General features: G+C 41.2%; 1 protein-coding gene across 1 annotated transcript in view; it reads right to left on the reverse strand.

The window, feature by feature from the left end:
• The window catches only part of TAOK1 (TAO kinase 1), a 152,425-nt gene that overhangs the window by 13,198 nt on the left and 114,684 nt on the right, over positions 1-24,543 (reverse strand). The window contains 11 exon segments of the mRNA XM_069089753.1: positions 930-1,112; positions 1,650-1,862; positions 8,437-8,676; positions 9,187-9,390; positions 12,058-12,186; positions 12,975-13,211; positions 15,248-15,385; positions 16,758-16,961; positions 18,188-18,355; positions 21,909-21,990; positions 24,118-24,211. Of these exon segments, the coding sequence (XP_068945854.1) occupies positions 930-1,112; positions 1,650-1,862; positions 8,437-8,676; positions 9,187-9,390; positions 12,058-12,186; positions 12,975-13,211; positions 15,248-15,385; positions 16,758-16,961; positions 18,188-18,355; positions 21,909-21,990; positions 24,118-24,211 (1,892 nt within the window).

A 24,543-nucleotide genomic window follows, 5' to 3' on the forward strand; every position in this document is an offset into this window, starting at 1 on the left:
CTGGCCATGAGAAAAAGGGGAAACCTAACACAAGGAAGGCTGCAAGGAAGCTTCCCTGACAAATATATGGGCAAGGCACAGTGAATGCAAGATAGCCTGGAAGGTCCTCCTATGGCCCTAAGTATGGAAGATCCGCCCTTGAGATGCATGAGGCTGCAATGGTGCAGCCTTTAAAGTGTGCTCAAGAGGAAGGGAAAGACCTAGGTTCCGGTCATGACACTATCACTGACTGGCTCTGCAGTCTTAGGCAAACCACTCCCCATCCCTTGGTTTTTCTGCTCTATAAAATGAGGGAGCAGGAACAGGTGCCTCCACCCCCCCAATCCCCTGCAGATCTAACATTCTCTTTCTCCTCCAAAAGCAGCTCTTTCTTTGTCTTGTTTTTGCTTCAGGCCTGGTTCGTCTCTTTCCATCTCTCTGTCCTTGTCTGTCTCTCTGTCACACACATACACACACACACAGAGTATGGGGATTGCTTAGCTGGATTCAATAGGGGAAAAGAATTCCTAATCGTTGCCACCATACATGTTGGTGCTGTCAAAGCTAAACAATAACATGAGTTCGACCAAAATATCCATTTTTCTGCCTGAATTTTCAGTTGTGTGAACAGCAAAGGGCTCAGTAAGGCCAACAATCCTCTTTAACTCAGTCATCACCGGGGAACTGTTTGGGGTTGAGATGAAGGCAATGGAAGCCAGGCCCCTGCTCCTGGCCATTCCAGTTAAATGGTCTTATCCCCTCCTTTCTCCACTGCTAAAGCTGTCCCAGTGCTCTGTTAAGTCTTTGGCTCTCTCTCCTCTGGGTCCCAGCCCTTCCTTACCAGACAGCCCTTACAACCTTGAGGTCACTCACTGGCATTAGCAAGGTGAACTCATGACCAGACACAAACAAAAGTGACGGCCTCTGTGATGCTCTGGTGTGAGACGCACCTTTTGTTCCAGTAGCGCCCTTCGGAGGGAGACCCTTTGCTCCAGCTCTCGGAGCTCCCTGTCGTGCTGGGCCTCGGCCTGCATCTTGATCTTGCTTTGATATGCATTGAGCAGCTCCAGCTCCTGCTGCAGCTGCATCTTTAGGACCTGGCACTCTGCTTCCTGGGCCTCATCCAAACGCAGCTGGGCAGGGAAAAAAGAGGCCCAACTTACTGGTGACCCGCTCAGGGGTGGGAAGAGGAACGGGAAAGGAAGAGGGAAGGGGTTTTTTTTTTTAAGCACGCAATTATTATCCCTTGTAAACAAAGATGAGACTTCTCTAAGCTAGCCTGCACAGTGCTTGAGAAATCTGGAATCAGGGTAAATGGTACAAGTTTCTTTAATTTTACTCACCAAAGGGAAAGCACAGAAAAGCAGCAGCATTCCACTGAAATGGGATAGTGAGGGGAACTCTCAGTGTGATACTGCTTATTGGCTCACTGAGCTGCCCAGCTAAAACTGCGGACTGTAGGCAGCCAGAAGGAAGCCAAGCCCCCTGTTTAGAGAATGCAGTAGCTCAGGGTGATGAGAGGGGGCTGGGACAGCACAGCTCTGAATCTCTCATGCCCAGTGATGCTTCATTCTGCACATGGAGCAGCCCTGAGCAGAGGTCACTCTCAGCACGGCTGTCACGGGGTGGGGGTGGGGGCTAAGGCTGGGGGTGCACACACAGCCACTCACAGCCTGCGTGGAGAGCATCTCGTTAATGCTGTGATCGTACTGCTCCGCCAGAATGGCCAGCTTCCGAGTCTGCTCCTCCTTGAGTCGCTTGAGAACTGCCTTGTGCTCGCTCTTCGGTGTGGTCTCCAGCAGGTGGTTCCTCAAGGCTTTGTACTGTCTGGTCTGGATCTTGCAGGTATCTTGAAACTGCTTCTTTATTTGCAATTCTTTAGACTGAAAGAAGACAGAAAGGATGCAGCAGTTAGAAGGCTTTCAAGTCACTCCTATCCTGAGAATCTGAGATGCCAGGATGCTAAGAATGTTTAGGATAAGCCTACAGGAAAAGAATGGAGAAGTGTAAGGAACACACACATACATGACAGATGGGAGCCCAGGCTGCAGCTGCCTTCACTCAGCACTTGGAATGTTGGCATTTTGATAAGAAAAGCTCCAGCTTCAACATGTGTCAGGATACAAAGATCCTATTGATGACCCAGCTCTCAACAGTCCTCTTTCCTTTTCTGGCCAACTTGGTCGTGACTTCAGGGATTCATTCAGTGGCCTCTGGGTGGGCATGATAAATTTTCGTGATGCACACAGAGGTACAAATTCAAAAGACCTTTATGAATGAGTATGCTGTGAACATCAAGGTCTCTGTGAGCTGGGCTTTACAGAAGGAAACCACCCCATCTCTGCTGCAGGATGCTCGGCAGTTCTAGTTATGTGATTGGCCACACACCTCTAATGAGACAAGTGGAGTACGGCACATGAGGCTAACCAGGAAGTTTTTCCTGTTTCACTAACACTGCTGCTGTCTTTCTCTTTGCGGGGACCCCTTGGGAATGGCTTACTCTCTGATAGTACAAACAAAAGCAATTAAAAGTTAGAGGTGACTGCCTCCTTCTCGGCATCCTTCCTCCACAAGCACTGTGAAGAACAGCACTGGAAACATGGCCTGCCCCCACTTTCGCTAGCCCCCTTCACACTGCTATCTCTTGTCTCCTGATCAGACTCCCTCTATTTGCTCCGCTTGGGCAGAGCAGGCCTCCTGGGCATTCACAGGACACAACCTGCAAGAGGAGCTTGAAGCATCTAATCATCTACTTCTTTCAACGGAATGATTCCACCCCGAGACTCTTTCTCTCTATTAGCACACATTTCCTCATACTGTCCTCATCTCAGTGACCGGGAACTACCAGCTGCTAATATAGAAAGCAGCTCCACCTGCCAGGCCCTCCTCTCCTTATCCCACTTCCTCTCCTCCTGCCTGCCCCTTCACCAGTATGCTCTAGGATCCTGACCCTATGTAATTCACACACTCCCTTTCATCTTACACTTGTGCTTTCTTACTCCTTTCATTTTCTGGCACTCACTAAGAGCTGGCTCCCTTGGGAACAAAACCATATAATTTCCTAATCAGTTCTCTTGGACTTCATGATCTCCAGAATCTTTCATTCTGCAAAATGAAATCAATTCTGAAACTCCTGCCTCCTTAGCTCCCCCACCCATTGGAAAGGGTGGCGAAGGGGTGGCACTAGAGCATTCCTCTCAGGTCCTCTACCATTTAAGGAGGGCTCTGACCCCAACCCACCCCTCTTCTCATCCCCCCAGACTTTTCAGCTTCTTTGAATTTATCACCCAGTCAACATCCTGGTGGCCATTAACCACCGACCCCCAGGACATTCTCCTTTCCTCAGTGAGTTTAGTGCCTGAGTCATACTCTTTTCCCACCTTATCCCCTGCCCTCATACTAAAGGACTTTAGCTTCCCAGTTGCTCAGTCTATTAACTTCTGTGACCTATTCCTCCATTTCACCTCAGCTATACACCAAGATGATCATACAAGTGTGCATATGTTCACAAACTCTAAAATCCCTTTATTTGAGCATAGTCTTTTAACATCCCATCTTTTCCTATGCTTAGCAACTCCTAAACCTGTTCTATGACTTCCTCTACTTCTCAGCTGTTTCCTAGGACATGAACACTACAATGGCTACACTTCCCTGTCTCCACCCAGCTCAACTCTGTACTTGCATCCCTTGTCCCTGTCCTATCTCCAACCACATCTTGCCCAACTCTTATCAATGGATTACTTCGTAAACTTCATTCCTATTTACGTACTACTGAATGAAGCTGGAGAAAAATCTTAAAGCTTCTCTGATTAGGTTCATTACAAATGAATGGTACATAATCCCAGCTGGGCCCTCACTACAGCAAGGCAATCCTTTTACCCTTCCCAAGTCTATTTGTTCCATCACTCACCATAACAGCTATTCTAAATCTTTTCATTCATTCTTAAGCCTCCCATAGCATCCTCTTCCCCAGCATCCCAGCTAAGAACCTCACCTTATACTACACACACATACACACACCCCTTCTCATCTCATATCACTCAAACATCTCCCCATGCTAACTTCTCCTTCCTTCTATAGATGAATCCCTCTATATGTACCCTTGATCTCATTCTCTCTCATCTTCTCCAGTAAACAGTCCCCACATCATTAACCTTACTCTTCTCTACTCCTTTCTTCCCCATTCTCAATGAAGTCTCAGTTGATCTGTCCATTCCCATTAAGTACAATCCTACATGTTCTCCTCAGATTAACTCCTAGAGAAAGCTGCTTGTCCTCAGTACCTCTAAATCCTCTCATCCCACTCACTAATAAACCCTCTGGATTCTGGCTTCCAAATTCCCCATTCAGATAGACTTGCTCTCTCCAAAGTTACCCAATGATCTCCGGATTGTCAAAGCAAACAGTCTCTTCTCACTAGTCCTCACTCTTGGCCTCTGAGGCAGCATCTTCTCTCCACATTTCATGACATTATCCTCTTCCATCATCTTCATCCTTGATGCTTCCCAGCCCCCTCTGCTGGAGCTGCATCCAAGCCATGCCTGACATCCCCCAAGGTTCTATAATGGGCCTTCTCCTCTGCTTCTGTCCTGCCACCTGATGGTCTCATCATCTCCTGGATACAATGGCTTCAATCGCTGTCCCTAGGGCTTGCTTTCTCATCTGTCTCTTGAGCTCCCGGCTCATATAACCATTTCAGAGGGGCCATCCATTAGACTGTGGCCTACTTGAGCAGGGATGGTTTTGGCCTTTGCATCCCTAGCACTTGGCACAGCACTTAACACACAGTGGGCACATCTCAAACTCAACTTGTCCCCCTAACACTGATTCTCTTTACCACTAAACCATCCCTTCTCAACCTCCCTAGTATTGTTAAGGGCACCACTCTTCTCTCTCTCATTCATACTTGGTGTTACCCTGATTCCCTTCACCCCAAACAGATCTAATCTGGTGTCAGGATTTGTCATTTTAACTTCACAATGTCTCTCTTAGACATCCCCTTCTTTCCACCTCAAACAACTACCAGGCTAGGTCAGGTGCTCACTGCCACTGGCCTGGATTATTAGAATAGCCTTTTAATTGGTGTCCCTGCCTCAAGTCACTGTCACTCTCCACCCCAATCCACCCTCTACTCTGCTGTAAAATCATTTTGATAAAGTGCATGTCTGACTTTAAAACCCTCTACTCAATAAACTCCAGGAACTCTGCATTACCCCAGGACTGAAGCTAATCCTCCAATAAAACCCTCTGTTTGGCATGTAAAGCCCTTCCTCCCTTTCCAGTCTTTTGTTCCCATCCACATGCACTGTCCTCCTTGCTGCACCCTCAACCTCCTATCTCCCCCAAGATGCCTCTGGGCCGGTCAATCCTCACACCTATAAAGGTTCTCCTTTCTCACCTCAACCTCCTTTGCTTTACTGACTTTTTTTTCAAGAGTCAGGTCAAATCCCAACTCCATGAGATCTTTTCTAGACCCTCTGCTGCTGATGCCATCCTTCTGGAATTACGCTCTATCTGTACCGTATACATCTTACAGGCATGCTGTTACTTGTTTGCTGTCTGCTCCATTAAAGCATTAACTTCCTCCATGGAAAGTCGTGCACAGAATATGTCCACATCAGCCATGTCCAAGCTACCTTCTGGACTTGAACAAACCCCACTATTCCCTGTCCTGCCCGCCACGGTCCAGCCAATCTGGCTGCCCTGTTGCCTCTCTCAGCCGATATTCCCTCTCCCTTTTCCATTCTTTTGTATCGGCTATTTCCCCAGTTCTCTGCTTGGAGTTCAGTCTCTCTCAAGACTCACCTCTACACAGCCTTCTACACAAAGCCCATCCTCACCTTCTCAGCTCCTATGCCCTGCCCCCCCCCCCCCATTACTGTGTATTTGACACATCCTAATTAGCATACACATTGTCCCCTCCAGTAGAGCACAAACTCCTTGGGGGCCAGAACTGGTTCATTAGTGTCTCCCTACCTTCAAGGCACAACACAGGTGTTCAATAAATGCAAGCTGATTGACCACTGCATTTTAAATAGAGAAAGACATGCCACAGGCACTTCCTCATAAGGATGCAAACACCAGACTAACAGCAGTCTAATCTCTGTAACTGCACTTACACACATCTGCATGTTGATCCAATGGACATCATGTACATAAAACACAAAAGTTATGTGATACATACTGTGTAAGAAAAGACAAATTTTTTTGCTTTTGGTTACACTTAGAGAAAATATGTTCCTAAATTCTTTGCACTAGGAGTCTGATCTTTAACTGTGAGTATTCAGCTGATATGCAATCTGATTGGCCTAAGCTGTTTCCCACCCCCCTTTTAAAGGCCTGATTTCTGGCAGGGTGTCCTTATTCACAGTAGATGACATCAAGTCTATTCTTTCCTCACTTCCACCCACTCCCTTGAGACACCATGTCATAGTCACATGTCTTGATTCTACTGGAGGTCTTGAGAGAATTTCTTTTAGCTAAGTGGAAAATGTAATTTTATATATATACATGGTACCATATCTCTGAAGCAGAATGCTGAATACTTAGAATTTTCCCTTTTTCTTCCAGTCAGAAAATGGGCTGAGAAAAGAATCAAAGGCTGTTGCCATCACGCACCACTCTTTAACAAATTTTCATATTTCAAATGCTATAGGATGAAAAGTATCCAGTCCCTCTATGTCAGAGGCCTAAGGGTAGAAAAGGAGGACATGAGGAGGGGAGTTTACTTGGAAGGAAGAAAGGAAAAGAGAAATGATGGAATGCCACTAAATCAGCAGGGCTGCAAGACAGAAAGATAAAAAAAAGAGACAGAAATAAAAGAGTTATAATAAAAAAATGTAACCTGGACTAAATTTAAAATTCAGAGAGAGAAAACCCCTAAATAAAAGCCAGATTACTTCAGATTGAAGAATCTTCAATGGAGAACTAAAAGGCATTTTTTACTGACACAGAACAAGTAGGTAAATTACAAAATGAAGGGAAACATACTGATTACACCCATTATTAAATTAATATATCTATTTCACAACTGGAAATTCTGTCTGCCCCTCCATTCCACACCAAGGGGGAGGAATTTCCTAGTCAGGCCTCTTTATTACAAGTCTAGCTACACCTAATGAACAACCATGGTTTTTTCCCAACTTTCTGTGAAGGGTCTCTTGGAGAGTCAACCCCACTGACTTCTTCCAAATCTGAAAGAAGTCACAACAGAAAACGGATGGGAGGGGTAATGTTCACTGCTAACCATGTGACCACTGTATGCTGGTCCAAACTTCCTCAGACATTGGGGGAATGAAAGGCTGGTGTTCCAATGGCTGAAGAAATGGCAAAGCCCTAACAAATTAGGCACTGTGGGGTTAGATGACCCTCCAGAGCCTGCCAATGTTGGAACCACAAACAAAACGCATCTTATTTTGGAAACCTTTTCTCCTGCAGAGAGCATCTATTCATACAGCAACTGAACACAAAGAAGACAGAAAGCACATAGAACAAACCTGTCCAGTCACTGCCAAACCTAAATTTTGTGTCATGTATGAAGTAAGGCTAGGAGTCCATAATTTAAGTTAATGGGGACATCAAACTGGTGCAAGATAAATAGAGAATGAAATTTCCTTCATGTATCTGATCTACCCTACTTTCTCCTGGGTAACTCCTCTGGACAAAGGAGGAGAGGGGCTTCAGTTACTTGGATAAGACGGGAGATTTTCTGTTCCAAGACAGCGAGGTCTGTCAGGAATACCATTCTCATTCCACTCTCTCAGGGTTACGAGGTAAAGAGAATGAGCATCCTGTTCTCAAAAGAAGAGGCAGCAACAAGGGTCACCCAACCTCCACTAGACATCAGGACCTTCGTAGGATATGGATAGAACTTTAAGTAGAAATATGCAGAGTTTTAACTCCAGCAGTGACAACATGGTATGCGACAGGTAGACAGTTATTTTAAATTCAATTTTTCTACCATTAAAATTCTATTCTTTTAACCCTATACTTAGACTTAAAAAAAGCAAATTATTCTATTTCTCTTTTCTGATAATGGACACCATCAATCAGCAATATTTTTTAAAATTTAAACGTCCATATTTGTGTATTAGCAAATGAGCAGAAGTGAATAAGGCTTGATTGTATACAGGCCAGACCAAAAAAGCGATTTTCTTTGGAAAAGGTTTATGAAGAAACCCCATCACATGAATAAGAACTAAGCTTGCTTTCCGGTCACTGGTGAGAAGTCTTTAGTGACAGGGGTGGCAGGGGTCAAGAGGGGACATGGGCGGGGGTGGGAACAGGTGGTGTGAGCTCCTTTACTCTTCTCTGACACAGTCATGGCAGTGCCCCCAGAGAGAGAAACCGTTCTTGGGTCAGTGGCAGTCACTCTCTCCCTGCACCGTGCTCACCTCAGAAGGAAGAGCCTGTCTGGATGCTACAGAGCTGCAGCCCCCCCCACCCCTGCTCACGTACCTTCAGACTCTTGGGCTGCTGCCGCACCTCCATGACGTGCTTGCGCCTCAGCTCGCGCTCTCGCCGTTTGTTGTACTCCAGCTGGTTGGTGAGCTCTGTCTGGTGCTGCAGCCTGATCAGCTCACAGCGCATCTTCTGGATGGTGCTGAGATGGCGGAACTCAAGCTCCTGCATGGACTCGTGCTGCCGTAGCAGCATGGCGTGCTCCAAGTCCTTCTGGGTCTGCCTCTTGTTTAACTCCTGATGCAGAATACGGAAGTTACTGTACACACACACATCCCAAGACACATGAACAGGAAAGAACTTTTACAAGGCAGCTCCCTGACTTCAGCACGGCTGATCTGGGGTCGCCTACTGCTTGAGAGACACTACTCAGTATCAGGCAGCACACATCTCCTTATACCCTGGGCAGTCTATATACTTCTTAGTCTTCCTGGTTATCATGGCTACTATTCACCAAATTATTAATAGGTTTAAACTCTATCTAAAGCTTATTTTTAAACCACCCTGTCCAATGAAAGTGAAAATCAGAGTTTCTACAGGCCAGGAGATATTGAGGGTGAATATCTAATTGACATTCCAACTTCTACAATAGTAGAACAATTAAAAGGATTAGGATTAAAGAAAGTGCACCAGGCTGGACCCGGAACAAACACTCATGGCCTGTAACTTAGAAGACAGCTCGATATACAGTCCTGCTGTGCACCTGGAAAACCTTCTCTACAAGTTTCTCGCCCCCTCCTAACGCACCTCTCTGACAAGGTCCTGCTCCAAATTGTGGCGCCCGAGCAGCATCCTTCTCTTGAAGCGCCGGCACTCCAGCTCCAGGTACTGCCTCTGCCTTCTCAGCAGGTTGGCCTCCTCTTCTGCCTGGAAGTGCTGGATGTTCTCCTTTTGTTTGGAGAGCCACTCCTGCTTCTCTTTCTTTGGGGTACTCTGGTTTTCATTCAGCTCCTGACAAAATAATTCAGACCAAATTCCATTAGCCATATGCAATCAAAGTCAGTGATAACCACATCGGGTCAGGAGGGTATTTATCCCTTTGACCTTCTGTTTCCATCAAAAAGAGACTCAGGACATTGCCCGCAGTGGCCAAATACTGTCCTTAAGATGCTAATTCAGCACGAGACAACCTTGGTGCGCAGGGCCCCAGAAGAGTGTTCTATTCCTTCTTGGCATTAACAGTCAGGAAGGAAAGGACAAGTGGCCTGGGCACCAGGAAGCAATACACTTTTAAGCTTCAAATGGCTCCATTTTTGCAAAGTTGCAGAATCAGGACTAATAGCTGAGAAAGCCCACATTGGTTAGTCACCACACTATCCTGTGACAATATCCTAAGAGATTCCTCTTCAAGAATGCTAGGAGGCATATAATGTGGGGCTGGTATAGTTATTAAGTGATGTCATATCTCTTGGTTTTAAAATTATAAGGACTAGTGGTGTGAAGTTTTAAGTAAAATTTTGAAGTTGGTGTAAGAATTTGAAGTAGAAAAAAATAAGCAACAATGGGGGACAGAGCTCTAAGATAACCTCTCATGGTTTCTTACATTAATCCAACTATGACTGCACCTACCCACCTCAACAAAAATGCTTTTTAAACCAAGTAAGAGGACAAAAATAGCCAACAGATTTAATGTAAAAGATAGAATGGTCAATGGACTGATCTAAAGTCTTTGGTAGTTTCCACAGTCTAAACACAATATCAAAGTGAGTTACAATGATGTGACTAAAAAGTCTCTAGAGTTGACAAGCTTTAAATAAAATTCATATAACGCTGGTCCAAAGAAGATGACTACAAAATTCATTCCATTTTCTACAAAATGATGACACATGAATAACAGAAAAAATATGGCTTCTAAAAACAAAATCAGTTAATAGGTGAAGCTATAAAGAAAATACATGTGGGAATCATCAAATCTGACTTGCTTAGCTAGCTACTTAAAAACATCATTTTTCTGTTACCTGATTTACCTGAAGAATGGTCACTGTTTTGATGATTTTTATTAATGTCAAACTCCGATAACTCAGATATACTTGTCATTAAATACAGATATCTAATAATGATCTTATAGTAAACATATCTGAGAAATGTATTTTAGAATTTCCTCTAGTTTTCATTTAAAATACAGAATTATCATATAAGACACTCACTTGAAATGCCTAATCACTAAAACTGTGCTTGGCAGAACAGGAAATATGTCTTTGACCAGCAACATGTAGAATGCTACCTTTTGATGAGATGATGAACATGTGAAAAGTAATATATAAGATATTATACAGAATACCCACATTTTGTTATCATGTCATCTTATGTTGTTAACTATGTGGGTCCAAGAAATATCTCAGGCAATCAATTTGTAAGGAAAAAAATTATCTGCCACTGAAATAACAGTAGCTTTCAACCTTTTAGTGTATGAAAACTCCTTTTAATTTAAAAAATTTGTAAGATTCCAAAATGATAGGAATTGTGCTATTAGTATCTATTAATTGATGCTTCAAGTATACAATTAGATCACTTTTTCTATCTAGAGACTTCATTTAAATAATCATTCTCATGAACAATTAATTTCACTGCCATTCTACTAAAGGGACTTCCTCCCAGGAATGTTGTGAGGATTAAAAGAGATAATGTATGTCAAGAACCTTGAAAACTATCTAAATGCTGGCTTAACAATTCAAAAGGACAAAATAAAAGGCTTGATCAAACAACACAGTGAACACATTTGACAATTGATAAGCTGATATGTGAAAGTCAGTTGTCCTTAGTAAAAAAACTGTACTCAATAATAATAACACAAATCCACATTCTTTCCTAAAATAAAAAAGTGCCTTTTGACTTATTTAAAATTATATATGTCACATGTGACCACAGCCTTGTAAATTACAAATAAGGATGAGTTTCTGCCCATAGGAGAAATGAATAAATTTATAAGAACATATAAAAATATAGGATTGAAGCTGAAATACTGGTTTGCCTTTCAAAAGACATGGAAGGTAGGGAGGAGATAAGGAGAGATGACACTAAAAGCATCATTGGCATCTAATCCAGAAACAGGGAGTCTACGCTGAGAGTCCTTGTAGACCAGTAGGTGGTTTAAAAGAGCAGATGCCTTTGACTCTGCATATGGCCCAAGGAATATAAATGACTTTACAGAGAGATAGCCATTTCTCTCTTCTTTAAGGGTTTTCTGAGGTACATCAACTCAATGATACCTGGAGTAATAATAAGTTGTCTTCTCTAAACCAATCAGTAGTCTGACTTTTGAATCTTTTCTACCACTGATAGCAAAATAGCTACAGCGTGTCATAAGAAATTATTCCCCATGTTCCATTTAATTATCTCTTTCCCGATGTACCATGTTTACTTACATTTCTCAGTACAACGGAATGGATAAGTAATCAAAAGTAAAAGAAAAGCATCAAAATCACCAATCAAGAAATGCTTGTGGAACAGCTCCCAGAGCTGGGATTCTCCATCTCCTCACTCAGGCTGCCCGGCTGCTCTTCCCGTACACTATGATCCCACTTAGGAAGTGGTTCGCCCAAGCAAACGCCTGCCTCCCAGCTCACCCAGCAGCAGAGCCAGGGTCTGGCCTGAGCACTTGCATGAAAAAAGAAATACCTCCTTAAGTTGCTCTTTGCGCAGTTTGTATTCTCTCTTCTGGGACTCTAAAAAGCTATTCAGTTCTTTTTTCTGCTGTGCTTGAATATGTTGTTGGAATTTCTTCTCTTCATTGGCCATCACCTTAGCCTGGAAAAAAGCCAGAAGAGGTGAATTACACGACTTTCAACTTAATTCACTTTATAGTGATGCAACATTTAACTCAATTTACATTGTTGCTTACTCAAAGCCACCATTTCTCTGTTACCACCTTTATATGAAGAATGGCCAACACAACCAAAGTAAAGGGAAAAGATCCAAACCAATTATTTCTACTCAAATCACTGGTTGTCTATTGACTAATCAGTACTCACGCTTTAATATCATGTAGGCAGAAGCTATTTTCTTGCACCTAACAATCAATTTTTAAAAAGTCCAATGTAGAAATAATATGCTGGGCATACCACACCAATCTGAAGAGAGGAGTAACTGGGGCACAGGCTAGTTTGAATGGCTTATCCCAAAGTTGATAAGTAAAACACTAAGAATGCCAGGGACTGAAAGGGACCCCCCCAGTCCCTAGTCTAAAGGATTGGGCCCCAGAAAACTTGAGTAAATGTCTTTGGGAGCCATTTTTTGATCCTCAAAAATGAAGGAAGCTACAAAACAGAATTTCACTGGGGCCACCGACAGTTACTCACAAGCACTGCTTTATCATCTAAAATGAAGGGAGGCCACATAGGAAAACCACTCCCACCTTTCTGTGCTTCATCTGCACCAAACAGCACGAAGCAAAACATCTTCCCGAAGTTACAGAACACACTATACAAGGAAGGGGCTCCCCTAATTATCAAATTGCTCGGGAACGGACACACAGAACACTGAGTGCCACCTCTTTGTCAGTGCTATGAGGTGACGGCAGCAGGCCGCTTCCCCACCTCCTTCTCCATCGCCGCCTGGTGCTTCTTAATAAGCTTCTCCATCTCTGCGGCAAAGTTGTTGCGCTGGGTCTCGAGGTCTTTGTCCAACCGCAGGCGGTGCTCGTCCATCTCGGCCTTGAGCTTGTTCTCCAGCGCCATCAGCTGCTTCTGGTGCTGTCGCCTCATGCGCTTGTAGCCAGACATTTGCTCTCTCAGCTCTGAGTCTTGCTCATGTTCTTGCATCTGCCTTGTAACCTAAGTGTGTCGGGCAACAAGAGGCATAAGATAAGAAGAAGATCTTTACCTCCTAGTCCTTTGGAAACAGACCAGCTGTAGACTTGTTTCGAAAGCCTCCTCCTCAAGTACACGTTGGCACTTGGCTTATGTGAGTGGCAGAAGGAGCACTGGTTCTGGGGTCAAAGCCCAGTGCCCAGACCCTCTGATCCTTCCTCTCCTAGCCTCCCTGGGTCTCTGTTTGCTCATCTGTAAAATGGCAGTCCGTACTACTAGATGGCTGCAAATCGCTTCCAGTCTATAAGGACAATCCTCCAGAGGGGTGTTTTATGGATGGCCACCTTGGGTTCAGCAGTAGTTAATATTCTTTTACACTAGATGAGATAGAATATCCATTGAACTTGGTCGGCATGTGAGTTCAGTGAACTGGCTAGCACCTGGGCTGATAGACACATGGGCAGAATGTTAATGGAGCCAACTAATTCAGAAAAAGAAAAATAGCTGGAGGAAAAAAGAAATGGCCCAGATGATAAAGAACAGACTACTGGAAAATATGGCAGAAAGAGAAATAAGAGTTAGGAGACTCCAGGCTAACCGTGTATCAACAATGTCTTGAGATGACAGGAAAAAAAAAAGAAATGAAAGCTTGAAATTCACATGAATAAACAGGCAGGGCATGGAGAACACTGAGGCAATTCCCCCACAACGTTTAGCACTGGTCAGATGTTTACTGGCACACTACAGATTTGCATGGAACAAATAATAAAGTTCCTGGATTTAATTTTGCTATTTCTATACCAATAGTAGGGAGAGTAAAAGAAGCACCCAACTAGTGGGCTGGTAAGTGTGCAAGGATTTAACATCTATGCACTAATCTCTCTATCCAGGAGTAGGGAACAAGGCAGTGGTAACATGACAGACTTTGGGTCCCCAGACTTAGATCATGCCTCAACAGTTTAGGTAAACTCTCTCATCAAAAGGCAAAAAATTCCTTGGATTTAAGGCAGTATATACAAATAGTGAAGAGTGATTCAGGATGCCTGTGGGAAATAAATGTTACCACAGGCCTTCTTGTTTTCTGAATGGGAAAGTATAAGTTTACAACAAAATTCATGATAATATACATAATAATAAACAAAATTCCAAAGTTTAATATGCTTAAAAAATGAACAAATGTGTCCATAGCATCTATAGGTTTTTGGCATAAGACAGACAAGGAAATGTAATTTTGTTATATTGGTTCTGCTGAAATTTATGATTTGGACTTAACTTTATAAAAATCTAAAGTACCCAAACACAGTGGAAGGTTGCACGACATCTTTATTAAGGAATTCACTTAGTCTCACACTATCCTTATAAAGTACAAAGAAATATGTATTTTAATGTTCATTTGGGGAAAGGGCAGATTAAAGACACAAGCATCTAAGGTACAGAACAAACTGCAATGCCCTCAATTTCCCAAACACGCTTCAGCCTTTTCTACCCCAACCATCTCATCTAGACCCACCTAACTTTCCAGGTCCATTTTAGATGCCCCCTTTCTTCATGCAGTTCTACTTGAGCTCTTCATCTCTCTGAATTATAGCAGCACTTAACACCCTTCTTACGATGACTTTAGGCTACTTTGTATTAATTACATCATGCTATCTTTATGCTTAGATCACAAGCTTTCTGATTTTGGGTCTTACTCAGAGATGTCTTACACCCCTGAGGAAGACTCTGGAATCAGATTAAAATATAATTGGAGAATACATGACAAAATAAGTAAAAATACAACATAATGTTAACAAGTGGCTTTCTCCATTGTTATGTGCTTTAGTGGCTCCATTTCTATTTGAGTTTGACATCACTAGATTTACTAATCTTTGCATCCTGCATATAACAACTGAATAAACTGCCAAGTATTTTGTAGGCACTGTTGAACTGTTGAAGAAAGGAATTTGTACTCCTGTTTGGGGGTATCCCTACAGGTACCCAAAAACATAGCTGAGGACACATCAGAGCCCTAAGTAAGATGCACATATGTTTAAAATCTTAGAACCCAAGAAAGAACATACCAATGATGCTGTGCGGATAGTAGCAAAGTGTTCTCGATTACGGTAATGTGACTTTTGGCGAGACACTTGTTGGGGTGGAGATTGTGGTTCAGATGCCCTGGTTCTTGGATCTGCCTCTTCTCTATAATTTTCTTCCTCCTATAAGGGTGACACCAAGAGTACAGCAGGTGAATCTATATACATATGCATATAACTCAACTGCACCTTTGAGGAGTGCAAAAGCTTGGAGTCTGACACCATCAAAGACAACTTAGATCAAGAAATTACTTAAATAAGCACCTGTTAACTAAAGCATATACACAGGCCTAAAAACTAAGACTCTGCTGTATTTCATCGACAATCGACTTAAATACCAAGGGAACTTCCCTGAACACATAATATAGGAAGTAGACTCAGGATACTGAAGTACTTAATGGCTACATTTATATCCTTTCCACCATATGGGGAAGCAGGGTCACCTTTAATACAACCAGATTGTCAAAAGTCATAGCAATGTGCAGTTGGTCTATTCTTTACACTATGAATCTGTGAGTCATGATGAACTAAACAGCAACTAAGGACAGTGTCATGCTAACTAAATGCCTCCAAGAGGCATTATTTCACACAGGATAATGACACATGTAAGCCATTCTCTTCACCAACAGAAATATGACTGACTTGCCTCATATATCAGGACTCTGTTGTCTTAGCAGCAACATGGCTATTACACAACTTTCCTCTCTCCAAGAAAAGTCTATGAAACAGTTTAAAAAATGGAATGTTCACAAAATGATGACTCTTTCAAATATGTGAGTTGGGATTCTTAACCAGAAACATTTTAGTAGGGAGGAAATAAATTCTTTCATTGTTGAAGTCTACCAGTATCTAAAAATGTATACAAAAGAGGTGAAAACAGAGGTATAATAAAGCTTCGTTTTGCCCTGGAAACCAAGAACCTTGGCTCAAACACATCACTATAAGCAACACCACACAGAAGTAGCACCAAAAAGTGCTTTGAAAATTTAACCACCTTCCAGGTTCTCTTTAGGGGACACAGAGATAGAAAAGACTTCGCAAGCAGACATGTCCTTGATATCCAGCTTCCCCAGAAACTTTGGGAAACTTCCTCCAGATAAGAAAGGGGCTTCTCCCTCTTGTTTAGCTGAGATATCTCACCCCAGTAGCAGAGCTAATTCCTTCTGTGTGTTCTAATATTTCTGATTTCTGTTTGTTATTTAAGTGGAATTAAAAAAAAATAGAATATAACCACTGGAAAGTGAAACCTAACCTCCAACATATTTAATTAGTGCCACAAATTCTCATCTGAGTAAAGCAACCATTTTTCCAAATGCAGTTGACCAAGTAGGAAATTAATTTTGTCCACTTCTACATTTGAAGCAAGTTAAATGAAGGGTTGTCAATCACTGCCTTAAAAATATTAGAATTCCCACCCCCTCTATATGATTTACATAAATGGAACCCCTACCACCGCTATTCTTCATTATAGTCTTTTTGAAACACACATACTCACAGGTTTTAAGTGGATGACGGAGCTATTGGACATCACTGTATGGTCTCCCTCCATCATATCTAGTTCACTCTTATCATCTGAGGCATCTGGAAGACTGTTAACACTACTGCTTTGGCTACTGGCACTGATAGACATACTGGGAATGGACTGATTGCTGCCAACACTATTCACTGTTCCTGTTCGGCCAACACCATGATCTTGCTCCTATGAAAGAATATTCAGTTAAAATCTTTACGTTACTAACTATTGATTGGAAGTTGCCTAATTACCATTTTCTTTGGAAAGATCTATCAAAAGAAGTTAGCTTATTTAAGAAATATTTAGATTTGAAAACTTCCCAAGTATCAGCTTTCCATTGTTAAAAAAAAACATCCATTTGTATGAAAAGGTTATATTACTTTTAAAGTCTAGCATGAGGCTGGTCCTCAGACATCACCATCACCATCCTCATCATCACCATCATAATAGTAATCATTTGTATAGCACTTTAAAAGTCTTCAGCTTCCCTTTTTTTGGTGTGTACATTTCTTCTCCATTCTTGTTTAACAACAATACTTTTACACTCTTTGCTCTTTATTCCATTTTTCCTAATTGATAGCCCCTAGACTTTCCCCTCTCATAAATACTTTTTTTTTTTTGGCTTTTTTTGGGGGGTAGGGCAGGGCAGTTGGGGTTAAGTGACTTGCCCAAGGTCACACAGCTAGTAGGTGACCATAAATACTTTTAATACTTAAACTTTTCAGTGCTAGTTCTTTACCCCGAATACTCAGATTGCCTATTCTTCCCAATTGGTACCATCTTCTGATTCCATTGATATTCTATAGAAAGTTATTTGGCAGCTATTCAAAAATGTATTACACTTTCCAACTTCATTTCTCAAAGGATGTTTCCCAAAATAAGAATTGCATAGTAACAACACTGTAGCTAGTTAAAGAGCCCATTGCTTTTTAGAGCCACTTTCCCTACAAAAACAACTTAAGAGTTTTGAGATCTTAATAAGGAGTGAGATGGGGAAATAAAGATGAAATTCAAAAGAAATGAGTTGATGTTAAGCAGCTAATCACACGCACTGTTTAATCCATGACACTGTGAGGTCCCGAGCTTTTCTGCCTCGGTATCCCCAGAAGGTGGCACAGTGTCTGACATAAAGTAGGTGCTTATCAAATAGTAGCTGAAAGCAAATGCCCCTGGCAATCTTAAACTACAGGCCTGGGGCCCTGTGTGCTCTGTGCTGTTAGAGCAAACAGACCTGGTCTTTACAGTTTAGCCGGGAACTGCCTAACATGGGGTCAGGAGGCCTTCTCCTCAGAGGACCCGGCGACAAGAGGTTTTGAGAGCAGGATGCAATGCTTTAAAATATCACATTCTTAAGAAGAAAAATTCTGAGAAGAGCCAGATCTATGGCCTTTATCTTCCTTCTTTCCTCATACCTCTTCTTCCTCCTGTGCTTCTACAGCAGGCCCATTATGTGCCTCCTGGAAAAGGAGCTTCTTCATTTTCCGATACTGCAGGTTGTCCAGCTCTCTCACTGCATCCTTGGTTCTCTGAATGAGGTCTATTAACACTGTTTCAGGGCGCTCACGAAGAACAAACATGTGCTGGGTTAAAGATACAGGGAAAAAGATATATGAACAATTGTGATAGAATCTCATGACAAAGATTCTTAATATCCCAAAGTTCCTAATAATCTTAATAAAGATTCCTAATAAAAAGAACCATATAACACATGAGAAAGTATACTCACTTTTAAAAAACTTTGCAATAAACAAACTTCCCTGTTAGTGTACCTTCTGAAATCTTTGTTTTCTTATCTGTGCCTTTTATCTTTTAAAATAAGTTTTTATTGATATCCTTCATTTTTTACATCAGTCTCCTTCAGTATTCCTCTCCTCCTTCCAGAGAGCCATCCCATAGAACAAATATGCTTCTCTTTTTTTTTTTGCTTTGTGGAGGGCAATTGAGGTTAAGTGACTTGCCCCAAAGTCACAAGGCTAGTAAGTGTACCAAGTGTCTGAGACCAGATTTGAACTCAAGTCCTCCTGATTCTAGGGCTGGTGCTCTATTCACTACACCACCTAGCCACCCCTAAATATGCATTTCTTTAAGATAAAAAAAAGGAAAAAAAATCAGCCCAGTTTATCAATACACTGTAAAGTTTAAAAATATGTGTAAAATGCAATGTTTGTGGACCTCCCACTTCTGGGAATGGGTGAAGTCAGAGTTTCTTCTTACATCTCTTCTTTCAATATATGCTTGTTTTTTTATAATTTTGCAACATTCACTTTTGATTTTTTATAGTTGTTCTTTTCTGTTGATGCAGTTTCCATCACGCTGTCTACTGTTTTCCTGGGTCTGCTTCCTTCATTCTCCATCAGGTTATATAGCTCTTTCTAAGCTTTTCTGTGTTCATCCCATTCATTCTTAGAGCATAGTCATATTCTATACATTCATGTACCATAACTTGTTTAGCTATTGCCTAATCAATGGATATCTATACTGTTTCCAATTCTTTGCTATCACAAAAAAAGCCTACCACAAATATTTTGTTGTATATAGAGAGTATCTTCTTATCAGTAGTCTCATTTAGGTATAAACGAAGTGTTGGAATCACTGGGTCAAAGGGTAGGGATGGTTAAGTCATTTTATTTGCATAATTCCAAATTTCAAGGTGCTTACATCTTTGAATTAGCATTACAATCCAACTGACTAGAGAAAGGTAGCATGTATTTGGCAGTACATTTTACAAATAACATGAACCTTGAGGCCTGGGTTTTTTGGTCCCTTTACTGCTACTCATATAGACAAACAGCATTTTAACAACTTTGTTAGTTTTCAAGTTACTTCTGATAGGGGCTTGGATATTATGTTTCCAGATTGCTCCCCCTCCCCTTACTACATGTGAATAATAAAGCACTGCCATGAATATAGCATTTTAAAACTATTAAGTGTCACTGATATATTCACATTCGATCCTCACAATGACCCTCTACTAAAAATACTGGCTTCATGTTAACAAAGAAGAAACAACTGACGTTCAGAAGTGAAGTCACTTGCCCCAGGTCCCACAGCGAATGGGGCGAGATGAAGCTCCACCACGGAAGAAGGGCCCTCCCTCTTCTGATTCTAGACCCATTGAGTTCTTCTACTGTGTCCCTGAACGCAATTGCTATGATTAGTACAATCTCCAGACTTTCAAAGTTATTTTTTAGGTCGGAGATTTGGGGCTAGAAGATCCTATTAGTCTATTTCCATACAGATGATGAAGCTCTAGCAAAGTTAAGAAAAAAGTATCCAACACAGCTACTAGTTTTATTTAAATTGAGAAACCACTAAAAACAAATGGGACCTATTTCAAAAATTACAGTATTGTAAAAAGTGATGCTTAAATCTTGCAGTAATTAAAATTCTAGAAAAGATGGGGCGGCCAGGTAGCACAGCGAGTAAGAGCACCGGCTCCAGTGTCGGGATGACCTGGGATCGAATCCGGGCTCAGACACTTAGCACCCACCCAGAAACACCTGGCCGTGTAACCTTGAGCAAGTTACTTAACCCCAATTGCTTAGGGGCGGCCAGGTGGCTCAGCAAGTAAGAGCACCAGCTCCAGTGTCGGGATGACCTGGATCAAATCCGGGCTCAGATACTCAGTACCACACCCAGAAATAACTGGCCGTATAACCTTGAGCAAGTTACTTAACCCCGATTGCTCAAAAAAAAAATTCTAGAAAAGATGAAAAATATTCCAACATCCCTTAAGTATCACAGACAAAAACGATGACCCTCAAATCCTTCCCTACAGTATTGATTCAACCTGTAGTACCTACCACTTTAAGTTATGGAAGGTAAGCTATACAAGTAACATAGAAGGAAAAAGGGGGAAAATATTAACACAATCATTTTGTTTAATGTTTGTAACTGATAATATCAAGAGATGGATCACTCTCTCTAGCTATTATTTTTCCCTCTCTTTCATATTATATAAGGTTTGATAGGTAGAAAAAATAAGAATCAGAGTAAAACAAGTCATTCTTTCTGCTGCAGTTCCTTTGTTAGGGCTGGTATCACATCAACACCAAGGCACTGTTGTAAAGAAATAAAAACCAGGCTGCTGTTTTGGTTTACTGAACTATTCAGGAATATATTCTGTTTTTTGTTGTTCAGTCATTCAGTGGAGTCTGACTCTTTGTGACCCCATGGACCACAGCATGTCAATACTGTCTATGGAGTTTTCTTGGCAAAGATACTGGCGTGGTTTGCCATTTCCTTCTCCAGTGATTAAGGCAAACCTGGTCAAGTAACTTGTCCAGGGTCACACAGCTAGTGAATGTTTGAGGCTGGATCTGAACTTGGGCATTCCTGACTTCGGGCCTGGTGCTCTATCCGCTAAGCCAGTTAGCTGCTTCTACATTCACTTTAGAAATTAAGTAATAATTTAAAATCAAGTAACCAGCTCTATAAGAGTACCTAGCAGTGCTTAAGAAAAAGAAAAGATGGGACTGAAAGGGAAACAAAGAACTAGAAAATAAGAGGATGGCCATCAAGGGGGGAACTGCTGAATGATCTGCGGTATGAGTGAGATAGATTTTTGTACAACTTACACAGTGAAACAGCACAGTAAAGAAAAACAAGTCTGGAAACTCTGGCCAAAGCAACAACGAGCGACCCTCCCAAATGGACAGGGAGGAAGCAGCACGGGCCTCACTCTCTGTCAGGGCGGAGAAGGAGATGGCCAGATATGGCTGTGTTTAATGGATGCACCGGCTGGCAGTGCCTCTGCTTATTTGTTACAAGAGTCTTAGTTTTGTTTTGTAACTGCAAGTGAACAGAGGACAGCAATGGTGATACCCAAAGAAAAGAAAAAGGTGCAGAAAGAAGCCTAGACAAGCAGGGCCGTTTTGAAAGCAATGGCTGAATTTATTAGATACTTTTTTAAAAGTAAGAGGTGGTTTCATATATAATCCTCATGTTGTATGCTTCTTAAGAGGAGAATGAAAGACCTTTTTAAAAAAAAAGTGATGCATAAAGAGCAGTATAAAAAGGCAAGTCTTTCTCAAGCCAGGGGTCTGGAATCATTAGCAGTACAATTCTAAAACTTGTTTAAATGGGCAAGAGTTATTACCATTTTAGAAGGGATTTAAAGATGAGAAAACTGACCTTGAGAAGTTCATCTGATGTAGGCCGATCTTGAGGAATTTTCTGGAGACAAGAATCTACAAAGTTGCGAAAATAATCAGACCTATTTAAAAAAAAAACAATTTATGACCATGATGTTAACTTTAACATTTTCCACTAACCAAGATACAATATGTAGGAGAAGAAAGGGGGATATATGGAGGCATCAAAATCAATGTAGGGTGAAGACCCTACATTGAGAAGATGTAGCCAATCATTCACAATCAGAATTAAGAATCCAAACCCACGTATAATCATGGACTCTTCTCTGTTTTCTAGGGAGAACATGGGACAAGTAAACACTGTCATTTGCTGACCCCCATTTTAATGAAATTGCATGATCCTCTGAATGTGTCTGCATGACCTGACAACTGTTTATAATCATCAAGTATACTTTTTCTGATTGTTTCTTCTCCTACCTTTTTGTCCCTCCTGGAGCTTCTAAAAGCCTCATGAGTCACATGCCATACACTCTAGGAAGAGTATTCTTCTAAAGTTCCTAAGCATTGTGATACTGGTCCATATTTCAAGACTTGCAATAATCTTAGGAAAAAGTCATCAGTAGAAATTTTCAAGAGATCTGGTGGCCAAGAATAACACTATTTATACTCCCCCAAATGCATCTTAACATGTACCGTGTTCTGGTATGGCAGTTTGTACTTCACAATTTTCTCATTCAGCACACAGTACCTGGCTCACTAATTATTTTATATAGATTTGCAGTGATTCCTCAACTAGAAGATAAATTCCTTACCAACAGTGCCCATACTCGTGCTTCTTTGTGCACTACACACAGCAAAGTGTGAGGAACAGGCATTCAATATGTATTTAATGATGTCACTGAACTGCCAAATTCTGCTTTTCTTTCACATCTCTACATAGAGAACTGTAAAGAGATTCTGTAAGCTATCTGAAAATCTCTTCATAGTGAAACTTGTGAATCTATCTTAACTGTACCACCTTTAACAAAAGATACTTTTAGTTACACAGAAAACTTTTAAAAGTTTTCTCTATCTTAAGGAATCCTCCACTCTAGTCCTCTTTTAATGCCTCTTCACGGTATAGGAGTGATCGTGGGCTCCTGAAAGCCACCACCAGTGGAGTACAAGTTAAGGCAGGCCCTACGGAGATCAGCTATAGATGTGTCTGTCACCTACTAAGGAGCAGTCCTTCACTTAGACAGTCCTAGCATCAGAAGGCTGGCCACAAGGCAATGAATTACTTTGCCCACAGCATTTCACAAAAGCTATCTGATATAGAATGAAGGATTTATGATACACTTTAGTGCTAAGAGGATGCCCCACATGGGTGGAATCATAGCTTCTTCATAAGTAGAGATTAGTTTACACAAATACACACATATAAAATATATTCTGGACTTTGATTTGTGACCTGGGTGACATCTTAGGCAAGTCATGTGGTCACTTCTCTGGTACTTAGTTTTATGATCAGTAAAATGGGGACTGGGTTAGATGATGGTTCTCTCTAAAATATACAAGTATATCTGAGGTGTTCTTTTTCTGCTAAAATTTCCCAATATTAATCAAATGTTTGCTTTCTAAAATGGTCAAACTGTTCTTCTCTACAAGTGAACATAATTAAATAAAATCCAAGAATCTAGGGGAATGAAGATCAGAGCAATATAAACATCCATGAACATCAGGATTGCAATTGGACTGATTTGTTGTCTAGTTTTTAATTTGAACAGATAACTATAAATATTAATTCAAGGGGACATCTTTTACACAACCAAAACACTGTATTCCTTCATGTATATTTAGTAGGTATTTCTCCAACTGCTCCTACAAGCTGATTCAATCTTGGACTTTCAGATTCTCAAACACAGTTTTAAAATGTAGTTTCTATTTATTTTAATATTAATGATCCTTATTACAAATTGAATTTCAAAATAATACTAAGTATAGTCATTTATGAAAAGGATACTCACCTTTTGATTTTAGCATATTCTATTTCTAGACCTTCTGTTTTGTAGATATGCTATGCAGTATCTTTTTTAAAAAGGGTAAGTGAAACTCAATAAAGGACACACAGTATACCTGATGTAAAAAATCTTCATGTTAACCAACATACTTCATTTATGTGCCCAACACAGTGCTGGTCACAGAGGAGATAGTCAATGAATGTTGAACCCAAATGAACTTCTAATAACATATTTATCAGAAATACTCACCATTCATTAGATTGTAATGTAGGGGATTCATTCTGAGCTATATGATATAAGGCACTCATTGCGTTCATATTAAATAAAGGAGGCTTCCTTTCCGCTGAATAGAAAAGAAAATTTTTATGAGAAAATGAATACAGCACAGTGACCCTGAACTAGCAATATGACATGCATACATTACAATGCATGTACAATTTAACTGAGACTTACACTAAGTTCCAATCTTAAGTGATAACTCCTGTGGTGAACTTAGCTATAATTCCATATCTTTAAAATTTTGAGTTATTGTGCAAAGGGTTTATGATATGAGTTATTAGAGCCATCTGTCATATGAAGATGGACATGAGGAACTAATTCCTTTTGACTCTGAGTTTATGGCTCTCAATTAGTCTTTTCCTCAGTCTTCAATACTCTTAATAAAGCCAACATGAA

This window comes from Petaurus breviceps, unplaced genomic scaffold (assembly GCF_028583685.1).
Source record: "Petaurus breviceps papuanus isolate PSGF00001 unplaced genomic scaffold, PetGlider_PUasm1.0 186, whole genome shotgun sequence".
Classification (NCBI taxonomy): domain Eukaryota; kingdom Metazoa; phylum Chordata; class Mammalia; order Diprotodontia; family Petauridae; genus Petaurus; species Petaurus breviceps.